This window comes from Maylandia zebra, linkage group LG12 (genome assembly GCF_041146795.1).
Source record: "Maylandia zebra isolate NMK-2024a linkage group LG12, Mzebra_GT3a, whole genome shotgun sequence".
Taxonomy (NCBI): domain Eukaryota; kingdom Metazoa; phylum Chordata; class Actinopteri; order Cichliformes; family Cichlidae; genus Maylandia; species Maylandia zebra.
The window spans coordinates 39,877,241-39,895,714 of record NC_135178.1 but is presented as its reverse complement, the minus strand read 5'-3'; the positions used below and the strand labels follow the sequence as shown (position 1 = coordinate 39,895,714).

General features: G+C 41.9%; 1 protein-coding gene across 1 annotated transcript in view; it reads left to right on the top strand.

The window, feature by feature from the left end:
• Positions 1–178: 178 nt before the first annotated feature.
• Positions 179–18,474, top strand: part of LOC101471969 (protein mono-ADP-ribosyltransferase PARP14) — a 33,036-nt gene continuing 14,740 nt past the window's right edge. Inside the window, exons 1-13 of the mRNA XM_076891299.1 lie at positions 179–429; positions 1,129–1,211; positions 5,411–5,438; positions 5,808–5,876; positions 6,710–6,883; positions 7,809–7,934; positions 9,574–9,675; positions 10,203–12,378; positions 12,674–12,886; positions 12,973–13,039; positions 15,159–15,395; positions 16,503–16,724; positions 17,990–18,116. Coding sequence (XP_076747414.1) covers positions 246–429; positions 1,129–1,211; positions 5,411–5,438; positions 5,808–5,876; positions 6,710–6,883; positions 7,809–7,934; positions 9,574–9,675; positions 10,203–12,378; positions 12,674–12,886; positions 12,973–13,039; positions 15,159–15,395; positions 16,503–16,724; positions 17,990–18,116 — 3,808 coding nt within the window. The 5' untranslated portion in view covers positions 179–245. The remainder of the gene's footprint in view (positions 430–1,128; positions 1,212–5,410; positions 5,439–5,807; positions 5,877–6,709; positions 6,884–7,808; positions 7,935–9,573; positions 9,676–10,202; positions 12,379–12,673; positions 12,887–12,972; positions 13,040–15,158; positions 15,396–16,502; positions 16,725–17,989; positions 18,117–18,474) is intronic.

Below are 18,474 nucleotides of genomic sequence, written 5' to 3'. Positions count from 1 at the left end.
ATTACAAAAGGCCTTAAACAATATTTGAGTTTCATCCCAAAAGAGTAAAATGATTCTGAACGTAAGGAACGACTGGTTAAAGAAACGTGTTTGTACAGTTAAGTTTCGTGTGTCCGAATAAACAGTGAGTCAGGCTCCGGAGTTCTTGCTCTTTGTGAAGAAACGAAAGTGAAAGTAAAGTTTAGTGTTTGAGGTGTGTTCGGCTGTCAGTGTGTGTGTGTCCGTGTGTGTGAGCGGACGGCAGCATGGAGGGATCCGAGTGTCCGCCTGTGACCGTGGAGGGGGACTGGACTCCGGCTCAGACCAAAGCCCTGAAGAACAAACTGCACATTTACTTCCAGAGCAAGAAGAAGTCGAGCGGAGGAGACTGCCGGGTGGAGGCGGAGGAAGGAGCCCCGAGGGCGGCCGTTTACTTCAGCTCACCGGAGGGTGAGTGCGCTTCATCGTGGTTCAGATAGTAAAATAAATCATTTAATAATTAAAAACACCGACAGACGGAGACCTGCGAGTGTAATGATGGAACAAACAGGTCTGAGAGTCTCACTGTGACCGGACAGACTGCAGAGAAAGTTTGGCCACAAAGCTTTGAAGGATCTCAAAACTTCATGTTTTTAACCTTTCAGCTCAGAGAGGAAAGTTTCAGAGAGCAGCTGACTTACATCAGCTTTAAAATATGAAATTCTTCATACTGTCACATCTGTCCGGTTATTGAAGCTGGTTAATAAACACCCAGAGCCTCTGCGATGATTTCCCGGCATGCACTTCACCCTCCAGTGCCACTCCTTCCTGTTGTTGAGGCACAGCTCCTCTGGTCTTCAGTGCGGAGCTCCTGGAGGGTTTTATTCCCATGCTTCGTGCGTGGAGCCTTCATCACTTTTAGAAACGTGTATTTAAAGCCATGAAAATGATTCCACACCAGGAGTCTGTGTGGCTTTGATACTCAGCAGCTGTCACCAAAACATGACAGGAAACAGGTTTTTATTCACAGGAAGTGGAAGCAGGAAGGGATTAGTTTCTTACTCTCTTACAAACAGCTCATCATTAAAAGTGTGTGTGTGTGTGTGTGTGTGTGTGTGTGTGTGTGTGTGTGTGTGTGTGTGTGTGTGTGTGTGTGTGCTGTGATTTCAGTGAGAGAGCGAGTCCTCGCGAGGAAGAATCATGAGATCATCCTGGACAGTAAAACCATCCAGTTGCGGCTGAGCTCAGAAGCAGTAAGTCCAGTTTTAGATGTTTCACGTGGATGTTTTTCATCACTCAGAGCTTCCTGTTTGCTGCTCACTGTCACTGCTCTGGGTTCAGCTCTTTGGACCAAGCACCTTTAGGTTTTTATGACTAATCACCGAGCGCCTCCCTTTATACAAATATCACAGTTAGTTCTTTAAAAACAGAAAACTGTGACATCAGTCTCGGTCCTCTGATTCTGAGCTGATCAGAGATCTGGAAACATCAGGTACTGACTGTAAAATAATCCACGCAGGAGTTTTATGGCTGCTGAGCTTCTTATCAGCTCAGGACACAAACAGCTCCAGAGTTTCATTTCACAGGAAAATAATAGTTTAACACAAACGTCCTGCAGAAAAGGACGAAGCAGTTATTAAAGGAAGGTGAATATTTCCACTGGTTCTCTGATCAGATTTATTTTAGGGTTAATTTAGGGGCAAAAATAGTTTCCCCTATTTTTGTAAGTGAAACTTCAGTTAACTATTTGGCAGATTTTTATTCCAGAAGCATCGATAATCATGGAGTCACTGAAGTGGTTTCATGTTTGTGATGCAGCGAGTGATTTATTAAAGAAACCTGGATTCCTGTTTCAGTGCTGATCAGTCCAAAGAGTCTTAATAACAGCACAGAGGACGGATCAGCTGTCCTTACGAGAGGGTGAGCTTCAGTCTGTGTGGCAGGTTGTGAAGGTGTTTTCTTCATGGGTGGAAATAAACTCCTGGCTGTGTGACGGCAGCAGGAGCCTGACTTCCACTTTCAGCTTCTCCTCCTCGTTGCTGTTTGTGTGTTTTGCTGCTGTGTGACCGGGCGTGGCTCCTCTGAACTCCAGCAATAACCAGCCTGGCTGACATGATGATGATACGTTCTCTTCACGTTTATAAGGCAGTGAAATCACAGCTTAACCTCCAAACCTCCCAGTTTACACTTCTCACATCCGTTTGATCCCCGCCTGATATCCTTGGCCAGGGTGCTAACCTGACGTAGTTCTCCATCAGACTGTGAGTGTCAGAGAAAAAGCTCTGAAAGTATGAAAGGATAAACAAGGCGTGCTGTATAAAGCGCTGTTAGTGTTTGAGCACTAAAGTGTCATATAACAATCACTGTGGTGGGGTGTGGCTTGCGAGCTGCAGGGGAGGGGTGGAGCAGTGGCTTCAGGGTGTGGTGTCAGGGGAGTCTGACTCACACACATGACCTCATTATCCAATCATATCTGACCTGTTAAAGATGTTGCTGGGAGGGGAGGGCTGTGTGTGCAGAAGCAGCCGGAAAGTTAGAAAAGAAAAGACGTTTAAAAAGTTCAACGCTGCTGTCGTCGGGTCCTTCACTGCCACAGTGTCGCCAGATATGACTAAAATATGTCAACACTGGACTCTTTAAAGAAAAATCACAGTTATGATGTAATGTCCTTTCTTCTTTTCCTAAAATCACCTTCCTGGATTTTTGGAGAAACATGAGGTGAAGGAAAGCCGTGGTGGATTCTGACACTTGAGGAAAAGAGAAGCACGATCTGCTGTGTTCAAAGTTTCCCAAATTCAAACCAGAGAGTCTCAGATACAGATGCAGGTTTTAAAGGTGGCCTGGTGAAAAACACTGAAGCTGGGAATAAAAGAATAAAGTTTCACAGTCACACAGGTCAGATGGTCGTAATCAGACATGTTTCTGTCAGACGTGTGGAATTATAGATGAATGAGGACCCAAATGCAGACACGGATGCAGGAGAACGTGTTGGACAGAAAGTGAGTTTTTACAGCTGATCAATACTGCAAACAGGTGGAACAGAGAAAACTAAGCAAACCTACACCGAGGAACGCTAAGCATAAACACAACCTGAGGGATGAGGAACCGGGAAGCTGACGGAGGCGACGCTGAGGCAACACGGGGAAGACGTGCAGCGGTGACACAGACGGACCAGTCACGAGCAAAGAACACACAATATATAAGCAGTGTTGGGAAAGTTACTTTGAAAAAGTAAATAATTATAGCTAGTTACTTCTTCAAAATGTAATTGAGTTACTAACTGAGTTACAAGATTTTAAAAGTAATTAATTACTTGAAAAGTAACTATTGCGTTACTTTAAAACAAAAGTTTAACCCTCTGGGGTCCAGGGTATAGTCGGCCATTTTTGACTACTTTGATGTTTCCTCCACATTTCACCTTTAAAAACTGTTTATTTGTCTTGTTTGGTCTCATCAGCACAACCTCACGTGTCTGAATTTACAGTCATGTTTTCATTTTGACAAACTGTACTCACACAACTGATCTAAAATCAGACAAAAAACATAAAATCAGAGTAGAAAAAGTCATATTTTTACTGTAACAACCACACACATGTTTAATGATCATATTTCATAACTTTCAATGCAAATATAAATTTAAATAAATTTTAAAATCATATGCTCAAGTTTTGCAAACAACAAAGTTATTTGCAGCCATTTAACTTTTACCCTTTTTCTTTAATAACAATTTCAAACTATTTACAGAACAATCAGCTGTTCTGCATCTAATAAGATGCCACACAAATTATTTGTGTCCACTTTATAGGAGAACATCCCAGCCTGATACCTGGAGACAGCAGTCACCTCATTGTTCTGACACACAACATACAACTATCCACAACACTACACACTAAGTACACACTCAGAACACACTAAACCTCACAAATCTCTCACGTCTCAAAACACTCTCTCTCTCTTTCTGCTGTCTTGCTCGCTCTCTCTTCCTAAACAAACAAATGTCATTTTTGATTGGTCGACATGGTGCATTTTTCTACCAACACGAATGGCCTGTTTTTTTGTTTGTTTGTTTGTTTGTTGCTCATAAGCAGAGAGTGCTCGCTGCGCTGTCCTTAGACAGTAAACGTGACGAAACTATTGAGGGAAAAACACGCGTATAGTGGGTTTTCACGGCATCTCATCAAACCGGAAATCGCCATATTGGAGATACTGGAGTTAAACAAAGCACGGACATGCACGTGTTTTGGGCTGTACCAATCGGTCAGACTGTGAAAAACATTTGCAGTTTTATAGACTGCCAAAAGTTATTACAAATCAGGGAGAACAATGCAGGAAGTTATCAGAGGAAAGGACGCAGTTGAGGTTAGTGTGATGATAATATAATTCATATCAAGCTATTGACTTGAAAACCCTCCATATGTTGTTTATCATGACTCTGGTTTTACATGTCCTATCAGCACAGTTTATAAACTGGTATATGTCACCTTGTTGCTTTGTCATCTTGAAGTGGTCATGTGATTGGTTTACCACGACTACTTTATTCTTCCTCAGTCAAACAGCAGCACCGATTGTTTTGCCCCCTTAGCTCCAGATGTTGTGCCAGAAAGTGATCACCGTCCGCAGGAGCGCGCAGCTGCTTAAAGCTGTAGCGCCCAGATTACTTACAGCTACTGCCGTGCTGAGACACAGCCAGGACTGTGACAGAGTCTCAGCCGGTGATCCGCTAATGCTGTCACTTCCTGCTGAAGAGACAAAAACACTCATATTTCTTTTGTTCCTGCATCTCTCAGGTAAAATAATTTCACATCACAAAGTGTGTCACACAAAGACAGCGACTTCACAACACAAACTTCAGGTCTGTGGAGACGTTTCTCCTCTTATCCACAAAGCTTCTTCATTTCTAAATCAGCTGGTGGAGTGTAAATAACCCCTAGTGCGGGCTGTCTCCAGTGGAGATGGTCTGAGGGTCGTTAACACTCTCGATGTACCAACCCCACCTTTATATGACTTACTGGGATCACCTGAACAAATGTGTGAGTGTGGGGTTGGACTGCAGGTGGCTGATAGCTGGAGTCCTGATTCAGCAGCTCCATCCACAGTGGGCACAGATGGCTCCTCTCTCAAACCTTCTTCTCAGAGGCCTCTCGATGAGGGCGAAACATCTTTACAAACCTAAAGAGGTCCAGTCCTACACAGATGCTTGATAAAAACTTTTGATTAAACTTTTGATCACAAAGTTGACGTCATTCTCATGCGAACCATCGGCAGGACTGATCGATGTTCTGACTTTGTGAGCCAGCAGGAGGTCAAACATTTGATTTGCAGTGCTTTGGTCAACTTTGTGTTGATTTTGGTTAATGTTGTTTTTTTCTTGACCAAAAGTCTTTGAAATACTCATTAAACTGATTGCAGATTATTTTTTTTTAGATTAAATCTTATTTTTGTTTTTTCTCAGAGCCCAACAAGCAGCGACGATGTCTCAGGTAAATCCTCCTCCTCAGCTTATCTCCTCAGTTTTCATCATCACAGTTTATTTAGTTTTTTTAGCTTCTTTGTGTAAAATGAGCTGCAATGATTGTTTGTGGTACTGAAGGGAGATTTTACTGGACTTTATTTAAGTTGAAGCACATTCACATCATGATTCGTCATGATGTCAGATACGTTTGTTAAACATGTTCTGATTTGACTGATTATTCATCGTTTTTATGAAGAAAAACAATAAGATCAACTTTAAATCAGTTTGATGTGTTCAAGCTTCATCTGAGCTTTTCTCTGAGCGCCTGTGGTTCGATGTGTTCCTGTTTGCTGATCGTTACTCTAAACTGGACAAACTGGATCCTCTTGATTCTCAGACTCATCGACAGACTCAAAGAAGCCTCCGGCTGAACCTGGAAGTGGAGCTGCTGCTGCCAACAAAGAGGGTAAAAACAAACTGATGGAACAAATGTTGTGACAGTAATTTATGAAAACTGTGCCACAGCTGGAGCTGGTTCAAATGTAATATTTCTGTATGTGACACTTTGTTTTAATTCCACTGGATTCCTCTGCTGTTAAAAGCTGTGGTCACACATGCACTGAGTGAACTTCAGCATGAGCTAAATGTCTGAGTGACACAGTAAATGTATTAAAACCAGTGTGAAGTCCAGTTGTGAGCACGTGTGAACAGAGCAGCAGCATGTGTGCCGATGTTCACAGTGTGGAGTAAATGTGCTGTGTGTGCAGATATAATAGTCGGGATAGAGAAATGCATCGAGACAGGGGGGGGACTTTGTTACTATATTATGTAATGTCAGTGTTCATGAGACTCTCAGGTCTTATTGATGAGTTCTTGTTCATGACGATGTGGTCCTGATGGAGTGGATCCCCCTCTTCAGAGGTTTATTGGACACAGCAGTAAGGAGGTCAGCTCACTACTGCACACACTGGACCTGCACTGTACTCATGCGGCTCACCTGGTCGTCACAGACTCTCAGTGTCGCAGGTTGACGCCTGTAGTCGTTGTGTGAAAGAGGTTTACTCAGCAGTGTGAATGACTCACAATTAAAATATTTTTATTAGAAATAAATAATAAGCACTTACACCCTAGTGTTATGGAAACGGACACGTGATTTCAGTCTTAAGTGAACAAAGACAGATCTGATTAGTCTCAAATTCTCTGAATCTATGAAGGAAAGTTTTAGGGAATAACAGCCTGGAATCAAGAATCATTTTCCTCCAACACTGATGGGCTGTTTCTGACTCGTGTTTCTCTCAGACTCAGAGTCGTCTCAGAGCTGTGCAGTGGTTTTGGAAAACGTCACAGACAACATGTCCACAGATCTGCTCTCCATGCTGGTGGAGAACATCTCCGGGTTGGATGAGAACGGCTACAGCATGGAGAACATCTGGGAATCCAACAGCACCGTGGTCACATTCAAAAGCCCTGCAGGTAGGACACACCTGGACTTTTCCTCCCACACACTACACTACAGGGCCCAGATCTACTTTGTTAAAACCTTTGATTCTGATTTTACATTTTAAAACTCTCTTTATGCAGCACTCAGATAAATTGTGCAGATTTGTCCATATTTACAGCAAATCAATAAAACTATAAAATAATAATTGAATAATTATTTTAATATACGTTTTTACAAAACTTGAAATATAAAAAACTGTTATCTTAATGTACGCTGTTTCAGGCACATGTGGGTTACTTTTTTCCTCTGTATAACCTTTCACTCCACGTCTGAGCTCAGTGTTCACGTTGGATTCAACCCCAGATCTAATTTCTCATGTTTTGGGGCGATCGTGGCTCAAGAGTTGGCAGTTTGTCTTGTAGTCGGAAGGTTGCCGGTTCGAGCCCCGGCTTGGACAGTCTCGGTCGTTGTGTCCTTGGGCAAGACACTTCACCCGTTGCCTACTGGTGGTGGTCAGAGGGCCCGGTGGCGCCAGTGTCCGGCAGCCTCGCCTCTGTCAGTGCGCCCCAGGGTGGCTGTGGCTACAATGTAGCTGCCATCACCAGTGTGTGACTGGGTGGATGACTGGATGTAGTGTAAAGCTCTTTGGGGTCCTTAAGGACTAGAAAAGCGCTATACAAATACAGGCCATTTACCATTTTGGAAATGTTGCTTTAAGATGTTTATATTTTCAAACCGTGTCTTTCAAATGTCCTTACAAACATTGTAGAGCTGATATCAGTGGACAGCTTATGCTGGCTCAGTCTTTGAGATTAAACATTGATTTTAACCTTGAAACAAGTTCTATTAGAAATAACACTAAAATAAATAAATCTGACATTTTATAGCCCAGCTCTGTCTCTCATCCTCTGATGAAACAGTTTAAGTCTGAAAGGATTAATCTGGATTATTTTGCAGATGTGGAGAGATTCCTCTCTGTAAGTCAGACCAGCTCAAAGATGAAGAAGCATGGACTGACCGCTCGGCCTCTGGAGGCAGCAACGGACATCCGAGTGGAGAGTCTTCCTCCAACTGTGGTTGAAGGTACATATGCTCCTAAAAACCATAGACTGTATATAAAAGTCTAACTTCAATAATTACTTCCTCCAAACCATCAACGTGTCTTTTAGACCCCATTCCTACAAAACTGCTCAAAGAAGTCCTGCCATTAATTAATGCTTCGATCTTGAATATGATCAACCTATCTCTAATAATCAGCTATGTACCACAGGCCTTCAAGCTGGCTGTAGTTAAACCTTTACTCAAAAAGCATCTCTAGACCCAGCAGTCTTAGCTAATTATAGGCCAATCTCCAACCTTCCTTTCATATCAAACATCCTTGAAAGAGTAGTTGTCAAACAGCTAACAGATCATCTGCAGAGGTTTATCTGAAGAGTTTCAGTCAGGTTTCAGAGCTCATCACAGCACAGAAACAGCTTTAGTGAAGGTTACAAATGATCTTCTTATGGCCTCTGACAGTGGACTCATCTCTGTGCTTGTCCTGCTAGACCTCAGTGCAGCGTTCGATACTGTCGACCATAATATCCTATTAGAGCGATTAGAACATGCTGTAGGTATTACAGGTACTGCACTGCAGTGGTTTCTATCATATCTATCTAATAGACACCAGTTTGTGCATGTAAATGGAGAGTCCTCTTCACACACTGAGGTTAATTATGGAGTTCCACAGGGTTCAGTGCTAGGACCAATTCTGTTTACATTATACATGCTTCCCTTAGGCAGCATCATTAGAAGACATAGCATACATTTACACTGCTATGCTGATGACACCCAGCTCTATCTGTCTATGAAGCCAGATAACACACACCAATGAGTTAAACTGCAGGAATGTCTTAAAGACATAAAGACCTGGATGGCCGCTAACTTTCTGCTTCTTAATTCAGATCAAACTGAGGTTATTGTACTCGGCCCTGAAAATCTTAGAAATATGGTATCTAACCGGGCTGGACGACTGTAATTCATTATTATCAGAAGTCCTACAAACTCCCTGAAAAGCCTTCAGTTAATCCAAAATGTTGCAGCAAGAGTCCTGACAGGGACTAGATTCATGTGAGTTTGCTGATTGTGTGTATTTGTGTGTATTTTAAAGCTTTGTTGCATATTTGTTGATGATTCCTTTTCTCCTGGTTTTCTTTTTTTGTTGTTACCATTTCACATTATCCGGGTTTTAAATTTCTTTAAACACACTGTAATATGTGTGTAATATAATAAAAAAACAGATCTGTTTTTTTCCTCTTTCGTGAGGTTCAGCACATATTACAGTGTGTTTTCTATATATGGGATGAATTATTAGAATTGTAGATCCTAGCATGTCTCAGGATTTCTTGCCAAAACTGTTTCAGAAAAACACCTGCAGAAAAAAAAGATTCTCACACGTAGTAGATTCTATATTATTAGAGTTTTTTGTGATGTTTTGGAAAAGTTATATCTGTCAGTTTGAGCTGACTTTTATTTACGGCATAAATATGTGTTTTAAAACAAGAGTTATGTCATGTTATTTACAATGAATGCTGGATGTCCTGAGGGGGGTTCTGCTGTTCCTGAGCTCATTCATCATTACACAAACCTCACGTTATTGTCAAATTTCATGGAGACCAACCTTTAGAAATTGAATTTATCCTTTAAGCAGCTGTAAAATTGTGTATTTCTGTCTTATTTCTAGACATGCTGGAGCTGTATTTTGAGAAGACCTGGACTCTGCCGGTCAAAATTGTCATGATCCCAACTGAACAGGCTGCCATCATCACTTTCAGCGACCCTAAAGGTTTATTTAGCACGGTGGCATGTTGGTTAGCACGGTGGTTAGCATGGTAGCCGCACAGCAAGAGGGTCCTGACCCTAACCCTATTCACACACTGGTGGAGGCAAGCTACAGTTGTAACAACAGCTGCCCTGGGGCAGACTGACGGATAGGTTAATTGATTAATCTAAATTGCCCATAGGTGTGAATCTGTGAGTGAACGTGAGTGCGAATCGTTGCCTGCGTCTATGTGTTAGTGTTCTGGCGACCTGTCCAGGGTGTACCCCGCCTCTCACCCTATGACAGCTGGGATAGGCTCCAGTGCCCCCCACAACCCTGGAAAGGATAAGCGGAAGCGAATGGATGGATGGATGAAATAATTTGAATATGAAAAGAGTTATAGAAGAATGTTTTATGTCTGTGGGGTTATGTCAGATAAAAAAAGGTTCAAAACCCCTTGTGACTTGGATAAATCTTTATAGAAACATTTAAAAAAATCCCCTTAACACCACTTACCTAACCTTTGCTTCTCTGCTCCTTGTTTGCTGCAGTTGTGGAAAAGATTTGTGTAAAGAAAGACCTCGAGATGAAATCTATCACAGTGAAGGTATATCCATACTACAAGTCACTGGGAACCGCCTTGTACAGCAAAGAACGCCCAACATGGAAGATGCCCGAGCCCTTCACAGAGCGTGTTCACCACGTTATCTGGAAATTCCTTGTGGAGAAGAAACTATCAGAACACATCAATCTTCAGATGCGTCCACACTTCTGCAGAGTGGATTTGAATGACCCTGAAGTGAAACTCAGCCCTGTGCCGGAGTTTTTGAGGCAGCAAGGTCTGACAGCAGAACATGTAGATAACTGGATGAGTAAGGCCCAAGAGGCCTTCCGTCGCCTGATGTCTCAGTACACGGCATTCGAATGTCAAGCAAATACACCGGGATGGACAGCTGCAGAGAAAGATGTCCGTTCGGTGGTGAAGGAAGATGCCATCCTGGTGCTGGATGCATCCAAAGGGGTTCTGACTGTTGCTGGCCGAGCTGATGATATAAAACGAATCAGGGCTCCTGTGGAGAAGATTCTTCTGAAAGCCATGAGTCACATTGAACGACAGACAAACAGCATCTCTGAGGAAATGATTTTGTCCCCTGCATGGTTCTACATCCTGAAGCAGGAAGGGCTCCAGACAGCTGCTCTGGACATTTCTCCTGAGATGAAACTCTCTTATGATGAAGGCACCCAGAAGTTAACCATTACAGGGCTCAGTGCAGAGGTCTACAAGACTAAGTCATGGATCTTGGAGAGGAATGTGAATATGAGTAAGAAACAACAGAATGTCCCCCCATGTCTTCTAGACTTTCTCAGAACATTGGATCCCATGGACTTGTCCCAGGATCTGTTCACATCTCAAGGCATCAGTGCAGTCTACACCATCGACAACAAAGGGCTTCTCCTGTTGGGGAGTTCTGACAGAATCCTTGCTGATGCGGAAAGTAAGATGAAGGCTGCTTTGGCTCATCAGATTGTAAATGTGGAAGATCCGGAAGTTCTAAAACTCCCTACCTGGGTGGACCTGAAACAAAAGCTGCTGGATATCTTCAACTTATCGAAGAAAAAAACTGTGGCCATTCAGATGCACCCAGAGAGAAAAATAACAGTGGCTGGTTTTGTGAATCCAGTGAAAGAGGTCAGCCAGAGTCTGAGGGAGTTTATTGAGAACTACTCACGAGTTCAAGAAACCATTTGTGTCCAATCCTGTGCTGCTGTTCAGTTTATTGAAAAGAAAAGAACAGAGGAATGGTCCAGTATTGCCAAAGATAATAATGTTTCAGTAAGTTTTCATGTACAGAGGCCAAGAATCAGCTTTGCTGGAGCTCGTCTTCATGTCCAGAAAACCAAATCCTGCTTTATGGAACTGGCCAGTGCTCTCTTCACTGACACCTTAACTGTGGACAAGCCCGGAGCAAAGAAATACTTCCAAACCCAAGGAAGCATTTTCCTGTCTACAATAATGAATGAGTTAAGATGTGTTATTCTCCTTCGTCCAGAGATTGAAGAGGAAGAAGAAGAGGAAGTAGAGAATTATGGAGGAGAAACTACCCTGTGCAGAGTGCAGACCAACAGTGGAGTACTGATTTCTGTCAGTAAGGTGGACATCTGCAGCTTTGGTGTGGACGCTGTGGTCAATGCAGCTAATGAGGACTTAGACCACATTGGTGGCCTGGCTTTGGCACTGCTAAAGGCTGCAGGACCACAGCTGCAGAAAGAAAGCAGCGACTACGTCGCTAAAAATGGACGTCTACGTCCTGGTGACGCCATCATAACAGATGCCTACAACCTGCCTTGCAAACATGTTGTCCATGCAGTTGGTCCACGATTCTCTGAATTTGACAGGAAGACGTCAGTGTCACGCCTGAAGACTGCAGTTAGAGAAAGTCTGAGACAAGCAGAGATGGCCAACTGCTCCAGCATTGCACTGCCAGCGATCAGCTCGGGCATCTTTGGTTTCCCTGTTGACCTCTGTGCTGAGACCATAGCCCAGGCAGTTCGGGAGCACTGTGACAGCCCACAAGGTCTGAGATCATTAACTGAGATTCACCTGGTGGACAACAACGATACGACCGTCAGAGTCATGGCTACAGCTGTGAGCAAGGAGTTCTCTGACCTCGGACCTACCATGACCATCCCACAGCAAGCAGGCGGGAAACGAACAGGAGCTTCAGGGTAATGTTAAAGTTTTTTAATAATGAACTTTTACTGCGTGCAACTCAACATTGGTTCTATGCAATAAAATCCAAAAATAAAATAGACGAGGAAAAAAATTAACTTACTTTTTCTGTGTTTCAGCAACATCTACTGTAATATTTAAACTTCTGATGAAGTGTTAGCTTTATTTTGATACCAAGATAGTTGACACAGGGTTTGTGCTTGCAAAGAAACTTACATGCAGCATGTAAGTTGAATGTCCGCCATTTTATTAAAACAAAGTGAACTTAAACATTTTAAAATTGTTTCTCAGTGGATATCACCGAGGTCGAGGCAAACAAGGTCAGAGCCAGTCACATGGTGCCAGTTGGTCTGAAACAGAAGGAAGAGAAGGAGGACGAGGAGGAGGAAGAGGACGAGGACGAGGAGGAGGACAAGGAGGAAGAGGTGAATCTTGGGGAAATCATCAGGGTAACAGGGGAAGCCAAAGTCCCAAGCAACACACCAGCCATGGAGAGCACGGAGGGTAAGGTTCCTCATCTTCTTTTCTTTGGATGTATAAAACTCTGCCATAGTGTGATGTCATCAGTTCTGTTATCTGATTGGGTGTAGGTTGGAGCAGACCACGGCTGAGGGATTGAAGATCATTCTGTGCAAGGGAAACATTGAGGACCAGACTGTGAGTACCTGTGATGCTGTTTGGATCACGACTGAGAGGATTCTGTAAACTGCTGGTTTAGAGCTAATTACAACATGACAACATAGAATTAGATCACATACACATAAAAACCAAGATTAAAGGTGAATTCTAGATTATTACAATTTGTAGAAAACCTTCATAGTTTTGTCCTTTGTTGATCACTCTCTGTTGACCCACTCACATTCCTTTGCTTATCACACATCTTTTTATTAGTCTTTACTTCTCAAACTTTGCAGATTACTAGGATAAACACAGTGCCTTGAAAATGTATTCACAACTCTTCACAACTTTTCCACATTTTGTCACATTTCAGCCCCAAACATAAATGTATTTTATTTCTATTTTTGTGAGATTGGTCAATCAAAGTAGCACATAATTGTGAAGTGTTTATACCTGGTGTTTTTACGAATAGAAATCTGAAAAGTGTGGCGTGCATTTATATTTACCTTTACTCTGATACCCCTAAATAAAATATTGAATACTATCTTTACGAATTACTGATACAACAGCAAAAAAAAAAAAAAACAAAGAGAGAGAGAGAATTACGATGCTGAAAACACAGAATCAGATCACTATCTACATTCACAGTTTGGTGTCAGCCCTCTGTGTGTCACAGTAACAGAGATGGTTTAGTTTCATCACAGTACAGAAGTGTGAATCGCTTTAATTATCTCTGGAATATGAGTTGATCCAACAGGAACGAAGCTCATTTCTGCTTTGGGTGTTTAGTCATCTCGGTTTAACAGTCTCTGGTTCCCGATGCCAACATCTGCACCGAGCTAAAAAAAAACAAACCTGACCTGATGAGCAGAAGTGCAATGCAAACATTTCAGTCTGCTAATACTTAGCACTGCTAACAGGTCAGTTTCAAATCAGATCCAAACCGCACCCGTTAATGGCCGAGACATTCACCTTGCTTACGTCATGGTCCTGGATCGGTGACCCAGGGTTTTGCGTTGTTATTAATCTTTGATTTCATCATGATTTATCATTGCTAGTCTCTTGGTTTCTGTTGTGTATTCTAGCTCCGTAAGTTCTTTAGTATTTCCTGATTTCTAGTCTTTAGGTTTTGTTTACGTGCCTCCCCTGTGTTCCTTGTTATGTCTACTCTTTGCCTTCCTGTCCCACATTACAGGTCTCGATGTTCTCTGTGTCTTCCTTGTCATCCTTGCCTCTGCGTTCGTGTATTTCCTGTTTTACTTTGAAAGTCTGTGTCCTATGTCAGTGTATTTTGCTTTGCTTCTTTTGTCTCCTTATGTCAGCTTAGCCCCAGCTGTGCTTCCCTCCTGTTTCCTTTCCCTCATTACTTCCTGGTGTATTTAAGCCCTGTGTTTTCCTCCGTGCGTTGTTGTGTCGTGCCCTTACACTGCTGTGTGTTTTCTCTATGCTCCTGAGTCCCATTGTTACTTCCTGTCAGTTCCAAGTCCCTTTGTTTCTATTTCCCTCGACTCACATATTCTGAGTCTTAGTGTCCTAGCTTCTAGTTTCATGTTTTGGTTCTTCTATTTAGTCTTTGAGTTTTTTTTAGCGAATAAAGCTGCTGCTTTGAGTTTACCTTTTGTGTTCGAGTCCTCAGTTTGGGTCCTCATCCTGTCTGCCACACAGCAGAACCACAAAAGACATTAAAATACAAAATCTCAAACCCATTAACCAGAATACAATTTGCAGTAATTCGCATGTTTAAGATTTAGGTTAAAACAAAAAGTATAGTTATAACAGTCTGTGTTACACTGTTCCTACCATACATCTGTGAAGAATTGTTATCATTTAATGTGAAATATCAAAGGGGAAACTTTTACTGTGGGGCTGAATATTTGGCTCAGGGTTGTTTTTGCTGTTTTAACTTTTACAAAATCTAATCTGGCCAGCCTGAGCAGACGCCTGCTTTGCTGTAAGCAGTTTGGTATCGTCTGGCACACTGTGCAGACATTTAGTTCCTTGGCCATTTGGTTTTAAAAATGAAATGAAAATGAAATTGAAAGTAAATGAAAATGAAAAATGAAAATGAAAATGAAAATCATAAAATGTTTTTGTATTTTTGCATGAACCGTTGATTGTTCAAGCCTAAGCTTTGTGCCATTTTGCTTTTGTTCCACAGACTGATGTCATCGTCAACACCATCTCAGAGGACATGAACCTGAGCCAGGGAGCTGTGTCCAAAGCCATCCTGTCAGCGGCTGGAGAGAGTCTGCAGGACGCCATCTACTCTGAAGCCAGAAGGAACACACTGCAAGACGGGGAAGTCGTCGTCACTGACAGCTACAACCTCACATGTCACAAAGTCTTTCATGCTGTTTGTCCATCCTGGGACAACGGAGGCGGCCAGGCAGAGGAGGTGAGGCTTCTTATTGAAGGTTAGACAATTAATGTGGGTCCAGTGACGGCTGAATCTGTAGTAATGAATGTGGATGATTTAACCTCATTTAAACAAAGAAAACTCAATGAACTGTAAGGCTCACTTACATGTTTCAGAAGAAATGTTTCTTTTTAATTGAATAATAAAAAGATAAAGGAACTGATCGTGGACTTCAGGAAGACCAGGAAACACTTGACCCCTGTTTCAATCCAGGGGGTCAGTGTTGACATTGTGGAGGACTATAAATACCTTGGAGTACACATTGACAATAAACTGGACTGGGCTAAAAACACCACAGCACTTTACAGGAAGGGCCAGAGTCGTCTCTATTTTTTGAGGCGACTGAGGTCCTTCAACATCTGCCAGAAAATGCTGAGGATTTTCTATGAGTCTGTGGTGGCCAGTGCGATCCTCTATGCTGTTGCATGCTGGGGGAGCAGGCTGAGGGTCGCAGATGCCAACAGACTTAATAAACTGATCCGTAAGGCCAGCAATGTTGTGGGGATGGAGCTGGACTCCCTCAAGGTGGTGTCGGAGAGGCGGATGCTGTCCAAGATAAAGACAATGTTGGATAACACCTCCCACCCACTCCATGACATGTTGGTCAGTCACAGGAGCTCGTTCAGTGAGAGACTGAGATTACCCATGATGCACCACTGAACGACACAGGAAATCATTCCTGCCTGTGGCCATCTCCCTGTACAACGCATCCACTTAACACACTGTTTGCTGCTACAGCTACACATGTTTCTTTTCCAAATATTTATTTATAAGTGACTTATGTATGTATGTATGTATATATATGTATATATTGTACTATTCTTAGTTAGCGTATTGTCTGTCTTGTCTTAATGTTCCCCCAGGGATCAATAAAGTATTCTGATTCTGATTCTGATAAACATGGGACCTTTTTGGACAAATAACAAACATCGAGACAGAAAACAGTCAGAAGGCCTCAGATCACCACAGTCCTTTTCTGCTCCACATTCATCATGTCTGATACCATTTGTGTGGTAATACAGCATATTAAGCTTGTTATGATATCACTGAAGTCCAGCTTCACTTTGTCTTATCTCTGTTTGTCAGGAGTTAACGTCCATCATCAGATACTGTCTGGTGGAGGCTGAGAAACGTCAGATGGCATCGTTGTCCTTCCCAGCCATTGGGACAGGAAACCTGAGCTTCCCCAGAGCCCTGGTGTCCAAACTCCTGCTGAGAGAGATCCGCTCGTACAGCGGCAGCAGAAACCCTCGCTGTCTGAGAGAGGTGGTCATCGTCGTTCACCCCAGTGACAGCCAAACCGTGGATGTGAGTTTGTGACTCTGATAGGAGCTGTTTAAGTGCTTATCATGTTCTGACAGTGAGCACTAGAGACGAGCAAACCCACCCTGTTAGTGAGTGAAAGCACAGAGTAACACACAGACACTGATGTGTGACACGGTGAGACCTGACCTAAACTGTCAGGTGGAAAGAATTGTTCCAAAGTTTGTCTTCAACTTCCTGAGACAATCATATGAAACAAGTATATTCCCAAGTTAAAGACTTGTTTAATTGCAAAATTCTCTTTTGCTGCAAGAAATACTCCACTTCACTCCATGTTCATATGGACTTACAGATCTAACACAGGGCTGAGAGGGAAAAATGGTAATTAAAGCAAAAATACACTGCAGTGCAAACAAGTTGTCATTGTGTGGCTTTATTTTGAACATAAAATAAAATAATTCAACAACAAAAGAAAAAACACAACCAATCAAAACAAAGCACAAGGACAACAGAATAATCATAATCCTAATAAATAACATGTTCAAAAAGGAGTAGGAAGAAGCATACACGTGTCTAATCCCATCCCTTTCTTCTATTTGTACTAATAATTATCACTAAATACTAATAATAATCTTTTTAATGTTGTACAAATACAGGATGTTTTAAATGTGATTCTCCCATGAAGTTGTTTCCAACATTTGTTTTAGAAGACAGCTTTCAGAATTTTGTCAGGAAGTAGGTTCTTTTTTGTTTTATACATAATTTGTGGTGAAAATGAACCAGATCAGTGAATTTTAGTGTTTTTGATTTTAAGAACAGGGTATTTGTATAATCTCTGTGACCAGTATCATGGATTACCCTTATAGCCCTTTTTTGCATGATGTTAGTGAGCATTTATGAGTATTGCCCCAAACAGTAAAGAATGTAGAGTGAGTTGCATTAATAACACATGACAGGTGATGCTTTGCTTTATGTCCAGAAAAAAAACAACAACGACAAAGTTTGGATCAGCAAGTTTAGTATTCATTTAACACCAGCAAGAAATAAAATAAATGTGTTATCCAAATTGGTAATTTAATCATTTTGTGTTAACAAATACAACAATATACACCCAGGTTGTATTTCAGGCAACACAGTTTGTTTCTAGTGACATTAGTTGAATTTGATGTGTTAGCTCCTTTTTTTTCTTTTTTACATGGTCAACACTGTTTCATTCTGCTTTAGCAAAAACTAGGCAGTGCAAAAATAACAAAAAAATAAAAACTAGACAGAGATTGATACTAAATAGTCTTATAAATATTCTTTGTCAGTGTTTCTCCAGGGAGTTCACTGGTCAGGGTGTTGCAAGGAACATGCAGCATGAAGCACGTGATTTTAGTGAGTTACCAGGCAAGTTACCAGCTCATCAATCCACCAGCCAATCACAACACTCCTCAGGTAAGAGCCTTCAGAAGTGCTAAGAGAGCACAAAAAACTCGAGCAGAAGCCTTCTCTAATATATGATTTACTGAGTATTTAGGCTTAAAGCACTGAATTGAACTCATTTAAAGTTCATCCAGATCAAACTGATGGTAGTCACTGTTTTATAAAGATCTAACAGCCCTGATGTGACTGTTGGTGATAAAGAACTGCTCAAAAGTCTTTCTTTAGATTTGCTTCCAAAGAGTCTTTGTAGTCATTTTTAAAGTGGAGACATTTTCAGTCTAGTCCTTGAACCTCATCATTTTTTTTCTTTTTGACCTATAAATTATTCAGGCATAAAAAAGGCACCTAAGGTATGAACTGGTGTTGTCTA